Source organism: Mugil cephalus, chromosome 6, assembly GCF_022458985.1.
Source record: "Mugil cephalus isolate CIBA_MC_2020 chromosome 6, CIBA_Mcephalus_1.1, whole genome shotgun sequence".
NCBI classification, from domain to species: Eukaryota; Metazoa; Chordata; class Actinopteri; order Mugiliformes; family Mugilidae; genus Mugil; species Mugil cephalus.
Window position 1 is genome coordinate 21,744,702 of NC_061775.1, and position 24,541 is coordinate 21,769,242.

The following is a 24,541-nucleotide window of genomic DNA, read 5'->3' on the forward strand; positions in this document are numbered from 1 at the left end:
TCTTGCCATGCTCCTGCGTTGACTGTCTTCTCAGTTCCCCGCAACTGTTGGAAAGCTTCAAAGACAGAGAGGGCATCAAAGGCTTCGGCCCCGAGTGGCCTCCTCCTCCTCCTCCTCCTCCTCCTCTTCTTCTCATCCCAGTGCTTCCCTGTCTTTCCGTCTCCGCTGTTCCGGCCTTGTTGTTCCTCCCCTCATGTGCAAGTGATTAGACGAGAGAGTCGAAGGAAAACACGAGCTTTGTTTTCCAGGCAGTTGGCACGCTCAGAATTCCAGGAGATTTATAGTAGCGAGGAACCCCTCAGATCCTAACTGGTTAAATGTTACTCAGGAGAGTCTTCTTGCTCTACGCGAGCACCGTCCAGCTGTCTCCTTTTTTTTTTTTTTTTTTTTTATCCTGTACGCATACATTTACGTCCTTTAACTTCTCCTTTCTTTCCTCTTCACTGTTTGTACGTCTTAATTAGTTTTGCAGCGACTATAAACCCATTTTCCCCTTTCCTCAAAAGCTCTATTCATAGAGCAACCGCACATTTTCTCATTTCTTCCCAGCTGTCTTGTCACGGTGTCACCCCGGTTCTAATGAAAAGTCGGGAAGTCACGGATTGTACAGTTGCAGCTATTGTGCTTTTACAGGAAACGGTTTCTTGGAGCAAAGGTCTTGATATTAAATCCTCGGAGTGACCTTCTCAGTCCAGCTGGGCGCCACAAAGGTCTTAATGAGTCCACCAACTTGATGAAGAGGAGCCGAGTGCTCTGATTGCGCAATGTTGCTGCAGCCACACAAGTAGCAGCGGGGTCGTTACGATGTGATCTGTTTCTAAGCACGAATGCAGGATTCTTGATGTCGATTCCTTCGAGACGGAGAAAACCCGCAAGATAAAAAGACATTTTTGATAAGCCTTGACAGAAATTAGTTTGGGTTTGGCGACAAAAAATTGCTACTCGCCAGGACACCCATCAAAACGCTTCTTTGTCGTGTCTTAACTTCAGTTTGTTCATTTAGCAACTGGCCTGAGATCAGTATTTTGATCTGTGAAGATCAGACGTTACTTCTTGATACATCAGCTTGATGGATTTATCTTTACGGCTATAATTGGTGGTTGAAACGGTGCTGAAATTAAGCCAGACTACGAATCTTCACTCAACTGTATGAAATGCTAACATCTTTCCTGAACACAGAGTACAGCTAAGACTTACTTGGTAATAAATGCAGGCGCATTGGAAGCAGATTGAGTCAGTGGAGTGGAAAGGTCACCAAAGTGAAACGTCTCTCTATCCAGTGGATGTTCAAAGACTCAAACTGTCTTGTCTTTAAAGATCAAGGATCAGGTTAATCAAGTTATTGTCTTCATGGCAGCCAACATGCAATAAGTTTATAAGAATCAGTGTCTCATTCTGGTCCAAAGCAGTCAGACTGCAGATCAACCAACATGCTGACCTTGCTGTTGTAGTGTGGCACAAAATCCACATTATATCACATGTTTTTATGTCAATAAATGCAGCGATTTGTCGAATTTCACAACCTCTAGAGGACCTTGACATTCTTAAGTAGAAATATCAAATAATCTGGAACAAACGTTTGAGGTAGCACTGACACGCTCTGCACCCTCCCACTTACCAAGCCCCGGGCGGGCTCCACCAATCGGAGAGCTAGCCAGCCGCAATAACAGATTTCTACCAAAAACAATCAAAGCAAGTGAAGTGTGGCTCATAGGCGCTTTGGCATACTGGTGTGTTGACTGGCGAGTAATGAAAGAAGTGTAAAAAGGGCTCGAGCTCAAATCACGTTCCAGTCAAACAAAGGAGGAGCGCTCTGGAGAGAACTCCGAGTCCTGCAAGTGATTTAAATCAGGGGGGTGGGCGGGACGACGCAGTGTGTTGCGTGTTAGCTCCCATGTGTCGATGCGCGCAGGGACCCGTAATCCAGAAGGAATCGGTGTGACGGTGCATGCGCATGTTTGTATCGTTCCATGTGCTCGTTTCACAGTCATTTCACTGCATTATATGGTTTCCTAGACCTGCTGGGGTAGCTGTGTGTCTGTGTATATTCTCGTGCAAAAATAAACACGAGCGGCTGGCTGGTGATATGTGACTAGTAAAATGTTTTCAGATTGTACAGCTCTTTTCACATGTGGAAATAATAGCAGTTCCCCTAGCAGTTCATTCCAAACATCTTATTTTGTCTATAGGACTTGATGCACTTGGATTGCGAAAGAAGTTGATTGAGTTGGGTTGGAAGACGACATTTTAGAATATACAGTAGGAGATGAAACTTCCCTAATGGGGTCGTTGGAGATGAAAATAGTGGCTTATATCCTGGTTCTGATTGTTGATAATGTTACTCCTTGTGCGTAATTTTATTCTGTGTGTAATATATGTGAGTGCAGATGAATTAACACGTGTCAAGTGTGAAAATGACAAAGTAAAGTAGTATACACAGATCAGGCATAACATTATAACCACCTTCCTAATATCGTGTAGGTCTTCCTTGTGCCTCCAAAACAGTTGTGACTCATCAGAGAATGAACATGGACCATATGAGGGTGTCCTGCGGTGTCTGGAAACAGGATGTTGTTAGTGGGGGCTTTTAGGTCGTATGGGCTGAGGGGAGGGGCCTCTGTGGATCATCCCACAGATACTTGATCAGTTTGGGATCTGGTGATCTACTTGTGCTGTTTTTCATGTTTTTTGAGTTGCTCCTCAAGTGCTTTTGTGTCCATGTGTCAGGCTGCATCCTGCTGCCATCAAGGCGTGTCATTGCTATGGGGTGGGGGTGTCTGGTCTAGTCTAGGCAGGTGCTACATGTCTAAGTAGCATCAACACAAATCAGTGCCAGGTCCAAAAGTTTCCCAGCAGAATATTGAATTGTCCCTAGATGGTGAATGTCATTTACTTCTCCTGTCAGTGGTTTTAATGTTGTGGCTGAGTATCTGTATCTGTATCCATCATATTTAACTTTGCCTTCAGTTTATTATTTTTTATTCTTTTGTTTATGTATTTATCTCTGTAATAATTTCCTTTAGTATTTCATACAATTTCCATACATCAATTAATTACTTACATATCAATATATTATTATTATTTGGGCTAGAATATGGTCTTTTTTTAGATTTGTTCCTCCGAACTCTAATCCAAACATGTCTGTTAGTCATATTTTCTAATTTATTTTGTCATTTGAGCGACACATGTTAAACTTAATCTCTTGGGTTTTTAGCAGTTTTTGAAGTTTTTTGGGGTTTTTTTTTTTTTTTTTTTGGTCCGTCTCACCAGGACATCTGAAGAATCTGGACTAAATCATGGCAGACGCAGCATGAAGTGCTGAAACGCCTTGATACTTTTCAACATGCTGCCAGCCGCTAGGAGCCACCCACTAATCCCAATCTTCACCTTCCCATGGTGAAAGACTTATGAAGGCCTTGCGTATATCAAAACGTGTTTAAGCACTTCATCAATATATCACGGCTGCTCCATGCTAAGTGATGACAGGTGCACATTAGGAAATAACCGTTGGGTCCAGCTGCTCCGCAGGTTTTGCGAAGCAAAGAGCGTTGAGCTCAGTATTGTGGATATTTCAACTTGAGTAACGGGGGAAGCTTCTCATCCCTGCACCACCTCCATCTAAGGAAACTGTGGATTGTCTTAAACAACGCGCAGATATTTCTCCTGAAAGCTCTCCTGAATGTGCGCCTGCAGGTTTTCTGTCTTTTCCTGTCCCTCCACCTGGCTGTCACTTACTCCTTAGACAATGAACACACTGTGCTGTCTCTTTGCTGCATGAAAAAAAAAAAAAAAAAAAAAAAAACCTGGTGAGAAAGAAATGCACCCGTCTCCTTTTTTTTTTTTTTTTTTTTTAAATCAGGGAACTGACCCGGTGTGCTGGAGCCTGGTGATTGTCAGCAGTGGCTGCTCAGTTCAAAGGCTTCATACTATATAATAATAGACAGACAGACGGAGCTAACAGAGTCCATCCACCAGATGTGGAGCATGACACACTCCAGTGTCTGCGCTGTCTGTCTGCAGCCTGCAGCTATATGCAGTGCACTGACAAGTAAGCTACATGCATATACACCCAGACACGGAACTGCAGGAATAATGACGTGCGCCTCCACTTCATCACGAGGAGCTTAAAGCTTCATCTTCCTCCGTCTCCGCTTCTGGGTTTTCACCGCTCCAGCTGGTCATCTAAGACCTGGATCCAGTTTATCCCCTACATGGCTTCCTCCACCTTTCGCCATCAGTTTTACACCTTTCATAAAACCTCTAAGAAAACCAGTGAAATCGCTCTGACATTGCCGAACCGCGTGCGTCATTACAACTGTGGCATCAAAGGCTTGGATGGAGTTCGGAAAAAATTCCTTCATCTTCGCCCCAAACTGATGATTAAGCGTTTTGTCCTCTTAAAAGACTGCGCAGCTGCTTTGAACCGGACTATTTTTGTGTCCACATTTGTCACTGACTATCGCAAATGAGCGGACTTTTCGGTAGCCTAGCAGCCCATTTCTCAACCTCTGTTTCTCTGTGCCGTTTGAAGAGGAGGGAGGATTGTTTATGTTAGCGTGAACCAGACCCGAGCCCATCGTGCCTTTATTGCTTTGAAAAGGACCCAGGGCACTGCGTAATGTGTATAGAAGAGAGACACTGTGTACAGTATGTTGAATTCTGGTAGGGCATACATGGAAAATGAGGATGAAGTAAAAAAAAAAATTTTAAAAACTCCATGGCTGCGCGGCTCGTGCAGAGAAGAGTGGAAAAGGACAATGTTGAATTTGATGAGAAGTTTTGATCCACCAAATGAAGCGCCACGATAACATCAGGGTCCAGCGATGTTACTGTAAACATGTTCCATATGCACTCACCCTCTACACATTTGTTTCCTGCTCTCTGCCTTTCTGCCTGTCTCATCCCATCTCTTTTGAGTTCCTTTCTTGCTCCTTCCCTCCGTTTGCCTCCTTCCCTCCTGCTCGCTTGTTTTTTTATTTATATATATATATATATTTTTATTGAGGAATGCTCTGCTGAGGAGAGCATTTGATCTGACTGCCGCTTTGACCTAAAGATGGAGGGGAGGGGGGAGGATGGAGGAGGGAGGGGGAATATAAGGCTGCATGTGTCCCCAATTACACCGCGGAGATGGCGGCGTAATTCACCGCGCAGCGATCGGTGAAAAAAAAAAAAAAAAAAAAGACGCCTAATCAAGGCCAGGATACTCCAACCTGCTGCCAATTCTGACACATAGACACTGCACATGCATGGACTCACACACACACACATGCTGCTCCACATTTGAGACTCCACACGTTTCCTCGCTCCACCCTTTCTCCTTCCCTCTCCTGCAGTCTCATAAAATCAAAAGTAAATCGTCCATGTGGCATTGATGCTGCTGAGACCCAAACTATCAAATACAAACTCATTATCATTCAGAAACCATTTTGTCTTTTTAGGTAACTTTTCTCCTCATCTATCAACCCCTGCCGTGCTGCACTCAGACAATGTCCTCCTTTGTTTCGGGTTCAAGATATGAGCCAAACCAAAATGTGTCTCAGATGAGTAATTCTAAATATAAGCGTATAAGGCTTCACATTTCTTAACAACCACTTAAGTTAATAAAAACTTTTCAATAAAATGTCGAGCAGTTACTGGCTGGTCCAACAGCTGAGACCCGTAGTAAAAGCCCTCAAGCTTATGTTCCATCTGTTTTACTGACATACGTACCCACTGTTGTTAAATTAGTTAGTGCCTCAGAACATTGTGCATCTCTGGCTGGGTGCATGTCCCTAAATGTAGGGTTAATTTGTTCAGAAATCAAAGCAATGAGTCATAGGAGCGCCGTTTCAAGTTCAAATTGCAGAAGTGAGACAGGTGATCAAGGTTTTAAATAACAATGAACATCTGCTACATTCACGCCCCAAACAGTAGCAGGTAAATCTTTCTGCCTGTGGCGAAATTAACATGTTGCTGCAACGGTATCATCGTGTTTATGTTAGCAGTCATTTCTAAGAGCTGGAGAGGGGAGCGACCACAGAGGAAAAAACTGAGTAGCAGGAGTTACTTATCTAATCCAAAAAAAATGTAAAATAATAATCTTCTGTACTGCAATACACCCATTTTTGGTCTAGCACTCCGCAGAGGTTTGAGTTGCTTCTTTTTGTGAAATGGTTATGAATGTGACTCGGGTTCTATGATTCAGCTTTCGCTGGCTGTCAGGAGGAATGATATAGAAGCAAGGGAGGCATCCCGAAAGGTTCCTCTAGCTTGAAATAATTTACAATCTAAAAAAGAAAGCAGTTGGCACAGACAACCGCAAATTACTGTTGCTGTGGCTTTTCCTCTTTAGAGATCACTGAAAGAAGAGAAGTGACTGAAGGTCTGTGGGCCCTAGACTTACATCATATGCACCGGTCAGCAGTGTTTTACTCTCACTGCCAGAAGGTAGAGGCAGAAATTCTGTGTTGCAGCTTTAATGCAATTCTTGCCGCTGCAGTTATTGTGGTAGAGTGCTTGAGACCAAGCCACATTTAAACCTGGTTTTCTACCATATTGCTTTAACTTTTACAAACAATATCCGTGCTTGTGCTGCAAATAGGATAAATAGCGTGCATAACCAAATCATGTAACGATTATACTGTAAAAATTGTAAATTGTGGGAATCGTGAAAAGCAGTGTTATACACGGTTTATACTTTGAGTCAGTTTGATGACGTGGCTATGCTGTTAGTCCAGAGCTGTGATTGGTCCGCTTGGTAATGGCATGTTTCTGCTTTAGTATTCCTCAATTTTGGCAATTTTCAAACTGATTGCTTTAAATTAGGCGTCTTCAACATTTTTCAGGTGAAGGATCTCCAAACTGATGGAGAGATTAAGTAGGGACCCCCTACTCACTAAATGTGTTCTATATTAAACTTCTAGTAAAAATTATGAATATACATTAATATCATTCTGCATTCAATATTAAGCTATTCAAATAATACACAGTTTCTCTCCTGCTAATATTGCAGCGTGCCTCTGGGATTTTACCTGGGGACTGGATAGGCTCAGAATCTCACAGAGTCGACGTGTAATGTGCGGCCTCCTGATTGGCTCAGCAGATAGGGGCGTGGCCTGCTGTGTATGGGAGGCTTGGATTGACAGGTCCAGTGTGGAACGGCAGCTCTTGTGTCGCTGAATGAGTTGAGATGAGTGCTGACTGAAAGATAACGTCTTCTGCCATCCCTTTACTAAAATATGTTGGATTCGTGTTCATGTGTATTTTAAAGAAATTTAAATTTGTTGGGGAAAATTTTTAAAAAATGTACATAAAAATAGCTAATCAACCAAAGATTTTGTGACCTTGCTGCAGTACTTCCACGGACCCCGTAGGGGTTGTGGATCCAATCCAGTCAACAAAGATGGAACAAATTGAGGAAAGGTTAAATGAGGCATGAACCGTGCTTTAGGTTCAAAGGTCTGGCAAAATGATTAGAAGCAGTACACAGAAGTAAGGTGCATAGCAGCACATGGAGGGATCTAGCATATTTCATCTCTGCCACCTGGGAGATCTGAACAGGAAATGAGGTAATACAGTAGACATCCTTGTGCCTGTAGTAGTGCTTTAACTCCTCTTCCTCCCCTTCTCTCCGCCGCCATCTGCCTGTCCTCCTTTCCATCGTCTGGGGATGGAGGTGGACCACGTATGAAGTGTGCGTCTGAGAGAATCGGGGGGGTCTACGGGAGGTGAGGTGAGACTGTGTTTGGAGAAGCACGCTGTGATGCTTTACTAGGTGTGCTGAGTCAGCCCCCGCAACCAGAGCTGAGATGGAAATCACAACAAGGTTTGGGAAAAAATGACAGTAGCCGATTGTCTCTTTGGACAGACTTTTCTCTTCGGCGTTCTTGCTCTCCTCTGCTGAAGTTTGCCCACTTAAATAAAATCGAGACTTTTTATATTCCCCTCTCCTTGTGCAGTTGATGACTCTGGGTGGAAGAGTTTTTATAATGGGTGCGATGTTACAGAAAACTTCAGCCAACATGGTCGTTTGTTTTGATCTGCATCTGTGAGGCCGTGTATGTCACCAATTTTCAACCAAGCAATAAGTAATCTGACAGTGCATTCACTTCCATGCTTTTTAGAGGATCTGGCATTTAAAACCAAGCACTCCACACATATTCACCCATATGTTTTTCTTTTTTTCTTGTTATTCTCTCATCCAGCTCAGGTCACCTGGTTTCTTTTCTTTTCTTTTCTTTTCTTTTCTTTTCTTTTCTTTTCTTTTCTTTTCTTTTCTTTTCTTTTCTTTTCTTTTCTAAACTCTGGACTCTTAGTTTCCCACAAGTTTACCTTATATGATCTCCACGGTTTTCATCACTCCCATCTGCCTGATTTCTCATTCACTTTTTCTTCTTTGTTCTTTTACATTTTGCTGCCCTCCTTTCATTTTCTTTTTTCTTTTCTTTTTTTTAAAAAACTAAGCAGATCCGAAGCAGGTGGCCCCCCACCTCCCCTTTACATGAGGGACGGGCCAAAGTGGAATTGAAAAAAGTCTTTCTTTCTGACGTGCATCTGGTTCTTGGCCTATATGTGGAGAAGAATAAACCGTTTCTATCCAGCAATAATCACTTTTGACCAGACCTCCGTAATGAGGACTTGTTGGGCACAGAATCACTGGATCCAACCTCCATCTTCACTAAAAACACCCCTTTTCTTGTTTTTTCTTTATACATGTTTAATGTGATATTTCGCTTTCCCGTCACTGACATTTGAAATAAAAATTTAAAATGTTCTGCAACAAAAAATTAGATTTCACAGTTAAGTCCTAAAAAAGACAGACTGACAGAAATTGAGTCAGATACTTTAAGAAAACACTGTCAGCATTAATACTTATTCAGTATTATTTGACACGACATCACTGTGTATAACATTTCCTTCTTAGTCCTATTGTCACTGTCAAAGTAGGACAGTAGAGGCTTTTGTTTGACATCTTCAGGTGATTGTGACTCATTATTATTTTTTATTTTTTTGCAATATGGTACGTGGAAATGCTCCAGGTCTTTTTCTGCTATGTCGGGAAGTGTTTCATACTCCGACTGTGTGGGTCTGTCTCTCTGGCTCGTTTTCAGTTCTCTCACATTTCCTCCCCGCTCATCCTTTTTCCTCTCGTCCATCCTCCTGTCTTCCTCATTAGCTGGTGGCTACCTTTCTGTCTAAACAAGTGAAAGAATGCTGGTGTTTATTTTCATAACCTGCAACAAGGGAAGGGGTTCCTGCGGAGCGTCCTCTTGATTGACAGGGACGTGTGCTGGAAACGCTCAGAGGTTCTCTGTTTGACTCAGACTCTGTCAGCAGGCAAGACTCGGTCTCCGGGATGGGGCTGGAAAATCAGAGAACAAGAATAACATAAGACATTTTTACAGGATTAAATATTACTTGTATGCTTTTTTTTCTCTCTTTGTCTTGCTGCTCTCTGCACCCTGTCTTGCATACTTGTTCTTTTCATATCTCTGTTCCAGTTTCTCCCTCCGTCCCCGTCACACTGTGCCTTTGGCCCGGAGTCAGGTTTCTTGTGGCTGACTCTGTCCTACAGCGTCAGCCGCTGAGAGCTGACTCAGTCTTGAGTTGATGGAGACACGATGTCTCACACCCAGTTTCCCAGAATCATCGCAGAATTATTCAGCACGGTTTATCTGTGCAGTCAGAAGCCAGTAAGAAGCGGCCTGTGTAAATCATCAGGTCACTCGGATTAGTTTGTGTAGAGAACTTTCACAAACCGCAAGGGTTAAATGGAGTTCATATTGGAAAGTTTTGTCGTAATTTACTGCCCCAATTTTAGCGTTGCAACATAACTTGTTGGATTCCAGATGAAAGGTTTAAAAAAAATCTAAATTGAAACTCCATATGCACAGATATCATTTTGTTTCTTCTTAACTCCTGGTTCATATACTACTCACAATGTAACACACAGATATATGTATACACACCGATCAGACATAACATTATGACCAGCTTCCTGATATCGATTCTATAGTCCTGTGGTGTCTGGCAACTGAAGGTTGTTAGTGGGGGCCTTTGGGTCCTCTGGGTTGAGGGGAGGGGTCTCTGTGGATCATTCCACAGATACTTGATCACTTTTTTTTTTTTTAGTTGCTCCTAAACTATTTTTGTGTGTGTCAAGGAGTGCCATTGCTATTTGGTGGATGTGTCTGCCCTAGGTGGGTGCTACATGTCTAAGTAGCAGCCACACAGATGCTCGTTCCAAAAGTTTCCCAGAAGAACACTGAATTGTCACAAGATGGTCAATGTTTTTGCTTCTCCTGACAGTGGTCATAATGACGGTCATAATGTTATGCCTGATCAGTGTATAAGACTGGGATGGTCAGATGGGCAGCCCGGTACTCTGCAATGCAGCCTTCATTTGAGCCACAGAACTTTTCTATAACTTGCACATGCTGCAGTGCCTCCCCTGCGGTGCGCCGGTAAACTGATGATTTTCTATGTCAAGTCATTTGAGACCCCCTTGAAAACTGAATAGGAGTCATATCTTTCTTAATTGTATTTGAAAGCACAGTCTGAGAAACACACTAACGTGTAATACATTTTGCTGTTTATGTGTGTTTAATTTCATTTGTGCTTCAGCGTGAAATGATCCATAACCATGGCTTGATGCGAGGCAGACCTGCAGCATTCTTGCTAATAATCAACCATCACTGTGTTTGACATGTCATTTAAATCAAACACTTTTAGCTCTGGTCACGCTCTGTATTTCATTAATAGCGTCTGGCCTGAATACTCCTGCCGCTCATTGATGTGAGCTGGCCTGCCAACACTTTTCAGTCATTAGACGTCCGACAGACAAGAAGAAATTCAGCGCGGCCAGTGAGGAAATGCCGACGGACGTAAAGAATGGTTCTGGAGTGGCGCCCGGCTCAACTGTAGTCACATGATGTCTAAATCCGAGTCACGTTTGAAATCCGGCAGCATTACTCCGGCGTTCCCAGAGTTCATCTGCTGGGGCCTCTCCTTTTAGATTTGTCATCCTCTAGGAATCTGGGAATGTCGGGACTGAGCTTATGGAGTGTGTACGTTTTCCCGGCTGCACCTGAACGCGCGCACACACACACACACACACACACAGACAGGCAGGCATGTAACATGGCATGTTTCCTATTCACACCATTGACACACATGATACACTATTTACAAGGAAGTCACGTACAAAGCACCAGGTGAGATGACTATATTCATGTCCAGAGACAGTCTGACTGACTTGTCCTTAGGTTTTAAATGTTATATTTTAATTATAACCCGTGACGGACTCTGCGCCGACTTACCCAACGTGACACACCAAGCTGCAGGTGTGATGACTCTATTCACATTCCACAGGCAGATGATCAGACCTCAGCTACCTCTGCAGATTACGTCAAGGTCCCAGGGCTCAGTCTATCAGCCCTGAAAGCGATCAGGTTTTCCAGAAAGCTGAGCGCCTGCACACACACACACACACACACACACACACACACACACACACACACACACACTTGTATCAGACCTGTCAGGTGAAAACAGATGAGCTGCACAGTAGGTGGTAGCATGCTTGCGCACATTCCTCTGTAGTCTGCTCTCACCACGGGTAACCGGAGCTGAGGGGTGCCTCACCCAAAATGGACTAACCAGGCCTTATAGATCAGTGTGGTTTCCACTGCGGAGCCTCACGGGGACGGCGGGAGCTTGTGCATCAGCCTGTTGGACCTACGAGGTGAACGGAGTCCTGAGGGCCAAGCGAGGCGAGGCTTCTGCAGAGCCGCCTGCAAAACACGATGTTACTCAAGAGCAGCAAAGTGTCTGCCAAGACAAAATAGACAAACGTCCATTACGGAGTGTAGATTAATATAAATATTTATAACTGCACTGCAGATAAAGACTAACCCTATAGACCTTTCTGTTCCCAAGCTGCCGCCTTTTCCTCTGTCGTGTTTATATGCTATTTGCAGCAGTTCTCTTAGCATTTTCATGTTCTCTCATATTTCAGACTAATACTAGTCTGGTGGTTTGTTAGCTGGAGCGGGGCGAGGTTACCGAAATAAATCAGAAACTCTTTCCCATGTCGTTACTGATCAAAATATGACAAATGCATGCACATAAATTCATGTTAATAGCTAAAAACTCCTAGTGCTGCCTAAATGACACGCTAGTAACTGTAAAAACCAAAGGAACAACACCTTGAATCATGAATGCTGACTGTAGTTAGTCTTAAACTGCTCATCTGTATGATATCCTGGTATAGCAGCGTGCTCTTCATATTCCACTCAGTTTGGCCTCATTGTATGAGATAAACATCTTATTATGTTATGTGTTTATAACAGGATGTTCAGCTATTGGTTTAGATCAAAACCACGCCAAGAACATTCCCACTGAGCCAGAATACTTGTTTTGCTTGACGCTCCCTTAGAGGTCGAAGTTCACGATCTCCAGCAGGTAGTGAGGTTTCCAGTGTCTTTCCGAAGGACGTGAAGTTGCAGTTTACTCAGCCATGCGTGCTCGGCGGAGGACCGAGGAATGCCGGGTACTGACAGTTGTCAGTGTGAGCCCAACGCTGTTTAAAGGGATCTTCTCGGCACTTGCTGATCTGTGTCGGCTTCGGGTCCTCCGTGGTCGCGCTCATGTTTCCTCTGAAGTCGCTGTGCTGCTCTCGAACGGGCCTCTGACGACTTCAGATTTTTTCTGTTTTGCGTACATCCATATCGGTGCTGGTTGCTGTGGGGCGAGTGAGCAAAACTATAAGATACAGCTTTTACGTTATGCTCACTTCTGTGGATTTAGTTTCTCCACAAAAAAGGGCAATGGAACTGAATTCCCTGCACCTTAAACAATATTAGTTTAAAAAAAATGGTGTTTTCACACATTTTTCCCTATAAAAAAAATTACACATTAAGAATTATCGCTTCGGCCACACAGTGCTTCTACATGCAGTCCTGCTGACTTTATCCCTCTTTGCGAATTTTGGAGGGGAAGTAATATTCTTACTTTTTTGAGTGTATTTCATGTTAGCGCAAATATCTCTGCCCTCTTGAGCTCTTTCTCTATTCTGATCCAAAAAGGGCCCTCTCATGCAGCCTCCATGTCATCTACCCAGCTCACACCTTCCCCTCCCCTCCCCTCTCCTGATCTCCCCCCTGCCCTTCCTCCCCCCTCTCTCGGCCCTGTTCGTGGTCTTATAAGGTTACAGAGCAGGACTTTCTGAGGCGCTGCAGGAGTGTGTGAGAGTCACTAGTCCCTGTGTTCTCTGGTCCATGATGTCCTCAGGTGAACACTCAGTCCCTGACCTCGACCTGCTTTTATTCCTTTGTGCGCTTCAGCTGAGCCTGGGAACAAGCACACACAATTGTGAGGACACTCATTGGCACAATGCGTTCCCTTAAACAGCCTTTTAAAGAAGTGAGTCCATAATGTCCTCACTTTGCAAATGTCCTCAATCTTATGCTGTAAAACTCAAACTGGTCCTCGGAAACATAGCTGCACAAGAACACACACACACACACACACACACACACACAGGTGCAGCTGTAACAACACCCACTCATGCACAAATACTCATCCTTCTCCAAGCTTTATCTCTCTCTTCCATCTGTCTCTAAAGGATATGATTTCAGGTTGTTATTCCACTGGTCAGAAATTCCTATTTAACGTGATGAGAAGACAAAAGCAGACATTCAAAATCACTCTGTCAAACAACATCCTCACACACCACAGTTTACATGCCGACATCCCTGCGGATGTCCAAAGCTGTGATTGGTCCACTTGATAGTAGTGCATTTCCACTTCAGTATTTCACAGCCGCTTCAACCATCTCCGCAGATTTGAATTCATTGTTTGGGTTCAATAAAGACTGAGGAAAAAATTACCTGAGGAGGTTCTGAGACACCAGCATTCGTAAGACTCGTCTTCGGTGAAATTTTGGCGAAAGTTTTAGTCGCAATTGTTGAAAGTGAAGCAGGAAGTAGAAACAAAAATTAGCCCAACTGACAAAAAAGACACAGCAGCAACTAGTGTTTGGATGCATGAGTATAAATTGCTCACACCGGCATAGGCTACATGCAGGCGTCTATGTCCAGCAGTACTGTATGTGATTCTTAAGAAGTATCCTGTAACCTCTCTCGTCGACCAGCCTCCTAGATGTCCATGCATGCCCAGCTTGATATATTTTTTTTTTTTTTCATCTTTTCTCAGTGACGGTTTATGAACTTTCCAGCCAACATAAACCTGCAAGTCAGCTCCGTGGGACAGGAGCCCACTTCTTAAAAACTCGATTTTATGAGTGCCTTCCCTGAGAGTTTATGTAGGGGTTTCTCTTGCTCTTTTTTTTTCTGTGCTTTGACATTTTCCTTCCCTCTATTTATCTCCACTCCTCCATAGTCCTTTCCCCTCCCTCGCTTTTCTTGTATACCTCAACGTTCAACTCTCTTTCTCTTCTCTTCCCTTGGCAGGACATTTTTTTTTCTTATTCACTCAGGTCCACGTCCGATTGCCATGACTGCAACTTTCCACTCGTTTTCCAATCTTTTCCCTAATTGCGCTAATAATTCATTAAGGCAGCTTGAGCCCTAGATGGTGCTTGGCCCGTGGTCTGTGTGCATTCAGCAACACAGTGGCGTTCGCTGATTGATTCACCATTCAAGTTGTCAGTGCTGATTGGAGTAGATGTTAAAATAAAAGTTGCAAGTATTTTTTAAGTACGCAGGAGGGAGCAGAACATTTTTTAAAGGAAATCTGAGGATTTGTGAGGCAGGATCGTCTCCTTTCGCAAGATGGAAAAACAAAGTGATGAAGAATAGTGATAGACACTTTGGGGATGGAAATAGAGAGTTAATGAAGACGAATTGGAGAAAAAAAACGACTATCATTCCAGTTTTCCACGTCTAATCGTGTATGTCTTTCATCTCTTTGAGGCAGAAATATGACATAGTTGCACCGTGAATATGGTGGGTTTGCCATTCGTCCAGATAACCCCTGAGTTAGGTCAGTTTTCCAGCTAATAGGGATGGAAGAGGACCTTGGGAGAGGCCCTAATAACAGAGTGGGAGAGCTCATACATCAGTCTCACTCACCACACCAACCACCCCGGCTCCAAACACAGCCCCCAGACCATATAACAGCATATTAGTTCCTACGCATAACCACTCAAATTGAACATTTCTGATTTGGTTCAGCTTGACTCTTGAAGGCTCCCTCTGTTTCTCTTTCCCTTTTCCCCTCATTCCCAAGGGTCCGAGTTTGAAGTTTTGCACTAATTCCCATACGCTGTTGGTCACAGGAAAATCACACCGAATTCGTAGGGCCTTGTAGGGGTTAAGCTCACGTCCCCGCGCGGGTTTTTATCATCGTAAGCCACATACACAGCTGGACTGGGATCAGAGGCTGCTCTCATGAAACTTTCTGAGGAGAGATTTTGATGTCTGGACTTCTCACGGTCACGTTAACCATTTACTGGAGCATTTGCGACTAGGAGTGGCTGCAAGTGAGAGCGGAGGTTTCCAGAGCTTTCGGCTGTACGATATGTGCCACACCAGGAAGGGTTAAGAAGGGAAACTTGTACCTCATCCAGTTTTAACATATCGCTATGGACATGGTATGAAATTATGTTCACGGCTCTACTTTCCAGATTTATTGCTCGTCTTTGAAGGTACTTAAAGGGGCAATACTGTTAAATGAGATTCACCGAGGTACTAAAAACCAAGTGGAATCAATGTTCTGAGAAGCTGAGGAGCGCTTTTCGAAATGGAAAAATTGAGAAACAGCACAGAGGCAGCTAAAGCTCTTGAAAGGAGAGATCACCCAACACTGCAGTCAAACTGACAACAATATCAAGTGGGAATTTCAGCTGTTTTGAGCGTGAACCACAAACAGGACGTATCGAGTTAGCTGCAATACAAACAGCTGACATCTAGTTCGAGGCACCTCGAACTAGATGTCAGCTGTTTGTATTTTGCAGTGTAGCTGAATCAAGTAATACACTTGCATGTGCAGTAGGCTCTAATCAGTTAATATGATTACACATTTTCAGGGCTTTATACAAATCAACAGTTTTGCGTTTGTTTAATGTGAAGCTATAACCATTTGTGACTGATAAAGATTGAGGAAAAGGCTGGGTATGGTTTAAAACCTTGACGTATTAATGAATATTTAAATGCTTAAACATTTATTTCTTCTCTTTTTTTTATAATTTAAACTTGGTATTTTATCATTTTCTGTCCTTCATGCTGACAGCAAAGGCTTATATAATATAATTTGGAGATCCAGTGTAACCATCAGAATTATGATCAAATCAGTGGCCTGAACCATCAATTTAAACCATAGACGGTATAAATACGGACAAAGGAACTGCCGCTCTGAAGTGAAACTAAAGCAAGTAGAGCTCCCCCTGGTGACTGACTGCAGTATAGGTTATAAGCTCCACCTCCTCCAAGTTAGCGGATGGGACTTAGGCTGAACTAAAACCCTAAAATACACATCAAATAATATTTTTCCCAAAATGGTTTGTCATTTTAGTTGTAGTTTTAGTTGTTTAGTAATGTTGGTGCATGTTCAAGTAATTTTTTTTTGTAGAAGTTTTGTTAGTTGTTGTTGTTAGTTATTTGACACTATTGAAACAGGATGTGACATAATGGCAACCACCAGTTGTCATGCCAACTGCTCTGTAGATGTAAAATCTATTTTTAAAAGTAAGTTCAGCGTATAATCCAACATTTGCTTGTAACTGGTGGAGGTGGAGCAGAGCGTAATGTTAATTAAATAAAAACACAAGTGAGTCTGGAGGACGTGTGGTGGGGTCATTGATATCGCAGCTCCGTCTGGCTCCACTCTCGAACCGCTACAGATCAGACTCTGGCTCCAAAGTCGCAAGATGGCACCACCGATATCCCCAGGAATATAGCGTCAGATTTGGCCAATGCAAGGAAGTGGGGACGCGTCCATGTTTGTAGTCTATGATCGAAACCGATACGAGCACCGTGAAGGTGCTTGTATGTAGGCCGTCATTATCAAACGCGATCCCTCCCCTCCAAGGCTGAGAAACATTAGAAAGCTAATCTCAAAATTGCTCCAAAATCCGTCCCAGATATTCCAGATGATTGTCTTAATGAAACAGAACAGATGTGACCTCAATAGGGAAGTGGAAGAGCGAGACAGAGAGAACAGTACAGAAAAATGTATGGGTAACTTCTTATTGACAAACACAATAAAAATGTGACTGTGCACCCTTTGTCCTGCCACAACTTTAAGGGTTTTCTTCTCATCCCTCCCCCACCCTGACTTTTCCCATGTCCAGCTCTTTCTATTGAACTCTCACCTGGCTGCACTTGACTAGCTTTGAGTGAGAGAAGCTAGTGAGCTGCGACGTCCCTTCTCCTCTGTCCTTTGTAATCCACGGGGCACGAAGCTTCTTAGAGTCTATCCGCGCAAAACATAAAGTCAATTTAGAGTCCCCTTGGGGCCCAGACTTGATATAATATACTATCATTTTAAGAACCTCCTATAAGTCGTCCTCTGTTGCAAACAGCGCGTGAATGCTAGCAGAATTGCATAATAAATATGTATATCCACCCTGCGGTTTTTGCTACATCTCAAACAATCTTCCATAACTCATAAAGCCGCCAGCCTGTTGCTGTGAGCCTGTTGCCAGTAAGCCTCCAGATCCCACACTAACAGGTGCAGAGGCCCAGAGCGCTGCTCATTAACACAGTTCATTTCACAAGCTCCGCCGCATAGTCATTACCATCCTGACAGAGCACGTGTGAAACAGCACATTATCACCCAATTAGTATGACCCCGTGTCAGGCTCCCGGTCCTGTTTGGCTGCAGACTTTCTCTCCTCGCGGTCCCCGACCCTGCATGCCGTGCACACAACGGCAAGATTTCAACTTGTCAATTAAGGACCATTTGCAACTTGTATTTTAAAATCTATAGCATTCTACGCTATCTATAGTATTAGCGTTACACACAAGTTTCCGTGCGCAGCTATGTCCGTGCATGCATTTCTGCATGTGTACGCGACTGCAGGGTGCTTGCCCTTTTAGCTGGCAGGCGGCCATTTGCTCATTCATCATGTTAAACTATCCCAGCTTGCGCAAAGACACACACACACACTCTCTATCGTAGCTGATTGTAATTGTGAGATAATGTACGTTCCCTGACAATCAGCAAAGATAAAGCTCCCTCAGGTTCTTCGTCAGGTTACTACGTGTTTGGCTTTTGTTTAATTCGATGGGAATCACCTATGACCTGCAGAACCTGGACGCTGAAGCCCATTTTCTGTCCCCTCTCTGCAGTAATGAAAAGCAGAGGGCAGCTCTGTCGTCAGCTGGTAATAACGCAGCATTAGGTTCGCATGGCTTGCTGATAGGCTCCCTGTTATACATTCAAAGCTTTGATCTGCACTAGCAAACGTACGATAGTATCTCTGCTGTTGTTCTGCAAAAAACAAAAGTGTCTATTATTTCATGAATAATATAATAATGTTCTATATCTTGTTATTTGACTTTAAGGCAAATATAATTTTGGAACATCCCATTTTCACAGAAACCTGTGTCTGTTTGTCAGCTGCTTGATGTAACCTTGCATTTGCACACACACTAAGTGGTTTAAGTGGTTTCAATAAATCCTCAGCTCCCACTGGGCAGTTATTTTCTCCTGTTGTTGATTAAGTATTTTATTCACCAGTGTTTCCCCCGAACGTGTTTTGGGAATTAATGGTCAGAGCCATCCTAACGGTCTTGTCCGTTTCCTCTGTTCACAGGGTCTGAATTTCAGCAAGACCCCAATGTGCTAGCTGCCACTTCATGGAACACTTCTAGCGATGGTAAATGCACGCACACACACCACCAGTAAGGGACCGGCACCGCTTCCTTAACAAACCCCGCGAGGACATCTGTTACGGGCCACGTAATGATGATGTGCCCGCAGCGCAAATTAACACGTGCAGGTCTAAGCCGTAACCCCACATGTGTTGTTGAAATTACAGTCAATGACGTGTTAAAAATTACACATCCTCCGCACGGTCACCTTCAGCAGCGCACCCAGTCAACACCCGTTGTCCCACTGCAAACCACTGCGCAGGATAATTGACGGAATGAGTTACACATTGATCTACTCAGCATGTGGGAGTTTCGCCACAGGTGCTCGGCATTTATCTAATTTCCACTGACCTACTTTCACTCGTCTCTCAAGCAACCACCTTGAATTGGTTCTGTGCGTGTCTTTACACTTTGCACCGTATTTTCATCCAAAGTGAGGAAGAAATTGTATTATTTCTTTTTTTTCCTCTGACCTCGGCCAAACATTTCCACCCTGCTTTTAGAAAAATACAGGAAGTGTGTTCAGGTGAAGTAAGAACAGTAGTTTGCATATGTGCTGCAGTGGCAGATCACAGCACAACGGGTGGTTTTTAGAGAACTTTTCCCAGGACATATTCTTTGAGATCTTCTATTCAGCATATCTCGTTTTACCCGTAGGAAAATTTCCTACATTTCTCCAGCTTTATTTCCTGTTTTACTTAGGCCACGTATTGCCAAACAGGACCCTCAGGTTGTTTCTTAATCAAAACACGTGTCCAACTAATGGAATAATCGTCTACTTTTATAATCTATAAAACCTGACATCATGTTCATGTTAGCCAATTTCTGTTACAAATTCCCTCAGCTTACAAATGCACAGTTGCATTAATCTCATCCTTTATAGTCTACCGAGTTTCTTTGCTGTCCTCCTATTAAGTAATGGAAAAACTCTCTGATGAAATATTGCGTTATGAGTGACACCCACTATTATCCACAGCTCGGAGACAGGAATTCTAAAATGAGACGGACAGGAGTTATTTTGTTTAACCAGCAGCGCTGGCTGAAAATATTGTTAAGTGTTGCTGTGTGTGTTGGTTGGCAGGCTTGTTTGTTAGTGCTGGAGTTTTATCTCGCAAAGCTAATTATGAAATGGATAAATCAAGGCAGGGCTCTCAGGCGCTTGGCTCCTTGGAAGAACTGCACAGTAACTCACGAGCAGTGTGCATGTACGCAGTCCAGGTGCTGCACTGTGCCTTCACGTTTGAGTCGAACAGTTTTCTTTCCCGCAATATGAGGTTAATAACGTTGTATATGCCAATTGGGTGTAACGTTATGACTTGTGAATCTGGTAATAATGTGGACGTTGCTTAGACATGTACAAAGTGTTGACATCGCTTCCAAATTCACTACACTCCAAATTGATCGAGTATCTCTGGGATGCACTTAGGGCTGCATGATTATGGCCAAAATGATCATTATGATTGTAATCACGATTATTAATCACAATTATTCCTCATGTTAGGGAGTACATCCGTACTTTTATTGCACTACTTTCAAACAAACAATACGCAAACAGTTTTCAGTGCAAAATGAAACTTTAAAGTAGAACCAATGCTTAAAAATAAAACATTTTGTATAAAGTTTTCACAGTAAGTTAAGATATTTTAATTTTTTTTTTTACAAAGGGCTATGGACATGGATGGGATTCAGTGAAGCAGCGTTAGCTTTGGCCTTTATGCATTCCTCATAATTTGGTTTGTGATGTTTTTTTTAGATGAACAGATTAGTTGTGTTACCCTGCGGCGGCAAACACAAATCTGCTGCACTCTTTGCACATTACTTGTTGTTTCACGTCACTCGCCCTAAATCGAAAACGAGTCCAGAAAATGGACCTGGGTCCCTTTGGAGGCGCTAGCTCCTCACCACGGTGCACCTGTCTCGACATGATGACTCGCTCTCGTCTGTACACTGAGTTACTTGAGGCTAATAAGGTGCGCTCGCCTGTTATTTAGGCAGCTTAATGAAGCCTGAACCGTATGTTTGCCCCCTGGTGGTTGGCGGACTAGCAGTCAAAATTGCGTTTACAGTTAAAATTCAGTTAATTGTGGAGCCCTAGATTTACTGAAACAACACCATAGGACACCCTCAGAAGGCCCATATCCATTCTGTTTAGTCACAACTTTTTTGGATGTACAACGGAGACCTACCCCATATTAGGATTAGAATAATGTTTTGCCTGATTGGTGTGTATCAGTATGTATAATCAGGACACACTGGAATATCTTCTTTGATTTTACAACATACAGCAACTCAACGTGACCACTGTCAGCTCATTATGTTGCTGGATCGTGGCTCTTAATACCTAGTAACGTTGTGGCCTACTGTTTTGAGAAGCAGGCCTAGAATTAGAGGATCACCAGTTGGAATCCCTGGACCGATAGGAAAAAAAGTGCAAGGTTGGTTGAATGAACAGCATTTTCCTTCGCTTTCCCTTGAGGAGTTCTCCGATTGTGCTCACTACGTTACCTTAAACGGTTAGGGTTAGGGTTAGGGTTTCGTGTGTCTAACAAAAACCAAAAAAATATTTGAGTATCATCTTTGTCTCCACATTGCAAGCACCTGTGCACTATTCATCAGTTTTTTTGTTGTTTTTTTGGTTACATGCAGGCCCTCGCAAACAATCCTTTACTAGACTCAAAGTCTCCTAAGTTTGACAGTCCAAGGCCTTTCAATGTATCATATGCCATCTGATTTAACAAGTCTTCCACCTGGTCCAAAACCCCATCAAAGTTTAATGTGGGTGATGTAACATGCAGATGAAAATGCCACTCAATTTTTTTCCACATCGGCACTGCCAGCCTGTTTCCTCCTTTCTTTGATGAGTAAGACTAAATTATTTATGTTGTGGCGATGAACGGTCACGCGTCCCAGAGTTGCCCAGGTTTAGATCAGCAGATCCCAACAGAGGAAGCATTTAAAGCCCACTGTTCTCCAGTCAACCGTGCAGGAACAACTGAGTCAGATCCATATTTTTCTCGGCACTGTTGCCCAGAGTTATCAGTCAAATCTCACCTCAGTTTCCCCCGAGCTTGAACAGTCTAACATCCGCCTAATCCCTCGGGAAGACACCCCGACTTGGAACATCCTCAACCCGAGGCTTTACTGACCTTTATTTTTGCTCCCTCTTATTTTGTATGGTTTTCTTAATTCATCTCTTCTGAAGCCAACCCGCCCACAACATCCTCCCCACAACAGAGCATGTGTATGCAAAAAAAAAAACTAAACACGAAGACATCGCTGAACACACAGGCAAAGGAAGTAGGACGGTAGTTTCTGGACGCGATCGAGTGGCTTATTGAAGATAATGATTATGGCCAATCAAGAAGGTTTAAGAAATCATAAATACAATGGGGAGTGGTTCCAAACAAATCCCAGAGACGGCTTAATTTTTCCGCAACATAAAATATGAAAACACAGCGCAACTGTGTGTGTATGTGTGTGTCATGTTGAGCTCAGCCCCGGACTAGCATCTGTTTCTTATCTGATGGATGGATGGTGATTGCACCGCTTGTTTTGTCTGCAGGCGGGGAATGGTTTCGATTGACCAAACAGACAGCATTCAGGTAGCGTGGCTCTATCAGTACGCATCAGTAGCGGGAAGTTATCATGCTGAAAGAGGTTCATTACAGGGCTGAAATCAAGGGTGATGATAGTTTACTGAACTCATTTCCCCTGCTGGCTTTCTTTTTTTTTTTCTTTTCATTCTTCCTCCACTTCTTTATTTCATTTCGAAGTTTTTTTTCCTTCTTCTTCCCCTTGCTTCCTTTCTTCCTGTCTCTCTGCTGGAGAGTGACCCAGCTTTAATGAAATTCACCTCTTTGCCGTAGCTGGAAGTGCCGCGGCCCTCAGCGTGTCTACGGACTGTGTTTGGTTAGCTGTGCAGCCGCTCGGGTTTCTGGGCCCGTGTCTTGCTGAGAGACGCCCGGCCGGCGCAGCCTGACGGCATGAACGCTATTGAACACAGACGTACGCTGGCATATCGAACACAGTGTTGGTGTGTTGAAGAGGTATTGTGTAACCTGGCTACTTTTGAACATGTATGTATGTGTGTGTGTGTGTGTGTGTGTGTGTTGCGGTCGTGTGGGTGTGCGTGTGTTTACACTTGTGTGCCTGCATGTGAGCGTTTGATTGTACAGAACTACTGCGAGAAAATGCCGACACTGATGACAGGGCACCGTTTAGTCGCCCGCCACATTAAAGGGGCAGTCGGCGGCGAGGGCTTGAGTTTCAACGTGCCCTTGGTGCCAAATACCACAACACTCACCACGAGACAATTACATACAGAGTGGCTTTGTTAGACAGACATTGGCAGGACATCTTTCCTATTTCTCCTCTTCACCTCTCTTCTTTTTCTCTTTTACCCTCTTACCCCGCCCCCACCGTACTCCCTGCTGCTTTATTGTCGGTTATTATAACAGCTAATGAAGTGTGCACGCGGCTCCAAAAACCATTTTCTTTTCCATCAGCTCAACTAATGAGATGGTGATAAAGTGACTCAGTGTGTTTGACCTGCTTGCCTTTTGGCGAAACAGTGGTGTCTTTTCAGGCAGAAGTTTGTGTTTTTGTTTTGTTTTGTTTTGTTTTTAGAACTTATAGTCAGATTCGACAGACTGCAGCGGTGACGTGTTGCATCAGCATGCAGGCAGGATCTGGCCCCTTTAAATTCACAGCAGCGCTCAGGCTCAGGTTCCCAGCAGACCCCCAGGACTTTGTGTTGAGAGTTTAGAAGTCAAATCATCATGAAAATACACAACCCGCGCCAAAAAAAACGGAGGCCCAATCACACAAACTGTCATGTACCCTCATTAAGATTAATGTGTCAACAAGTAGAATCGACCTTTATTTACACCCCTATGTGACTTTTGTCAGCACTGCATCCTGAGTATGGTAGTTTCAGTGTGTGTTTACGTTTTCAGATGTGACGCTTGGGATAGAGGGGCTGTTGTAACATTTTCTTGTCAGAGCTTGTCTGATCACAGTTGCATATTACACACATGCAAAGTCCAAGTTTGCGTATTGTGATTTTTTCAGTTAAACCGTCGGGGGCAATTCTCACGGATTCTGTGTGTTTTGCCTGACGACATTTTAGGACTGATCCATCAACTGGTCAGTAGAGCTGAGCTCTGCTAATGCTTTGTTTTTCTACTTACTGTTGAAGTCCATCATAAATTCATTCACAGAAGTATAATAGATATTAAACAGGTGTAAATGTAGGGATGGGTACCATGAAGGTTTTATCCATTATCGGTGCCAAACTGGTACTTTTGAAACGGTGCCGGTGCTTAAAGAATGGAGAACATACAAACTTTGTACTAAAACGGTGCCTTTTTATTTTTAAGGCATTTTGTGACGTGCAAGTTGAACAGATTTACATGATAAAAATACAACTAAGACTAATAAATTAAAATGCATCATTAGATGCTGAATCAAATTCCAGGTGTTCCCTTTCTTTTTGAGGTCGCCTAGTTTGCTTCTTTTTACGTGAAGTACACCCAAACATTTGTAACAAGTTTGCTATTTGCCCTTAACAAAATTACAATAAAGTTCTTGGAGGGAAATTGGAGGTAATTAAAAAATTCAGTGGGACTGAATTGAAGCACCAAAATCTGGTTGCAGTTATGGTACAGAGTATCCGTGCACATCCCAAACCTGTCAAGAGTGACAAGAATAGTAGAATCAGATTA

The 24,541-nt window shown here is 43.3% G+C and overlaps 1 protein-coding gene across 2 annotated transcripts in view; it reads left to right on the forward strand.

The window, feature by feature from the left end:
* ror1 (receptor tyrosine kinase-like orphan receptor 1) overlaps nucleotides 1–24,541 on the forward strand; it is a 124,084-nt gene that overhangs the window by 62,487 nt on the left and 37,056 nt on the right. Inside the window, exon 2 of one of the 2 annotated variants that reach the window (XM_047588138.1) lies at nucleotides 18,761–18,823. The exons of the other annotated variant lie outside the window; for it this stretch is intronic. Within the exon in view, the coding sequence (XP_047444094.1) occupies nucleotides 18,761–18,823 (63 nt within the window). The remainder of the gene's footprint in view (nucleotides 1–18,760; nucleotides 18,824–24,541) is intronic. 2 annotated transcript variants of the gene reach the window in all.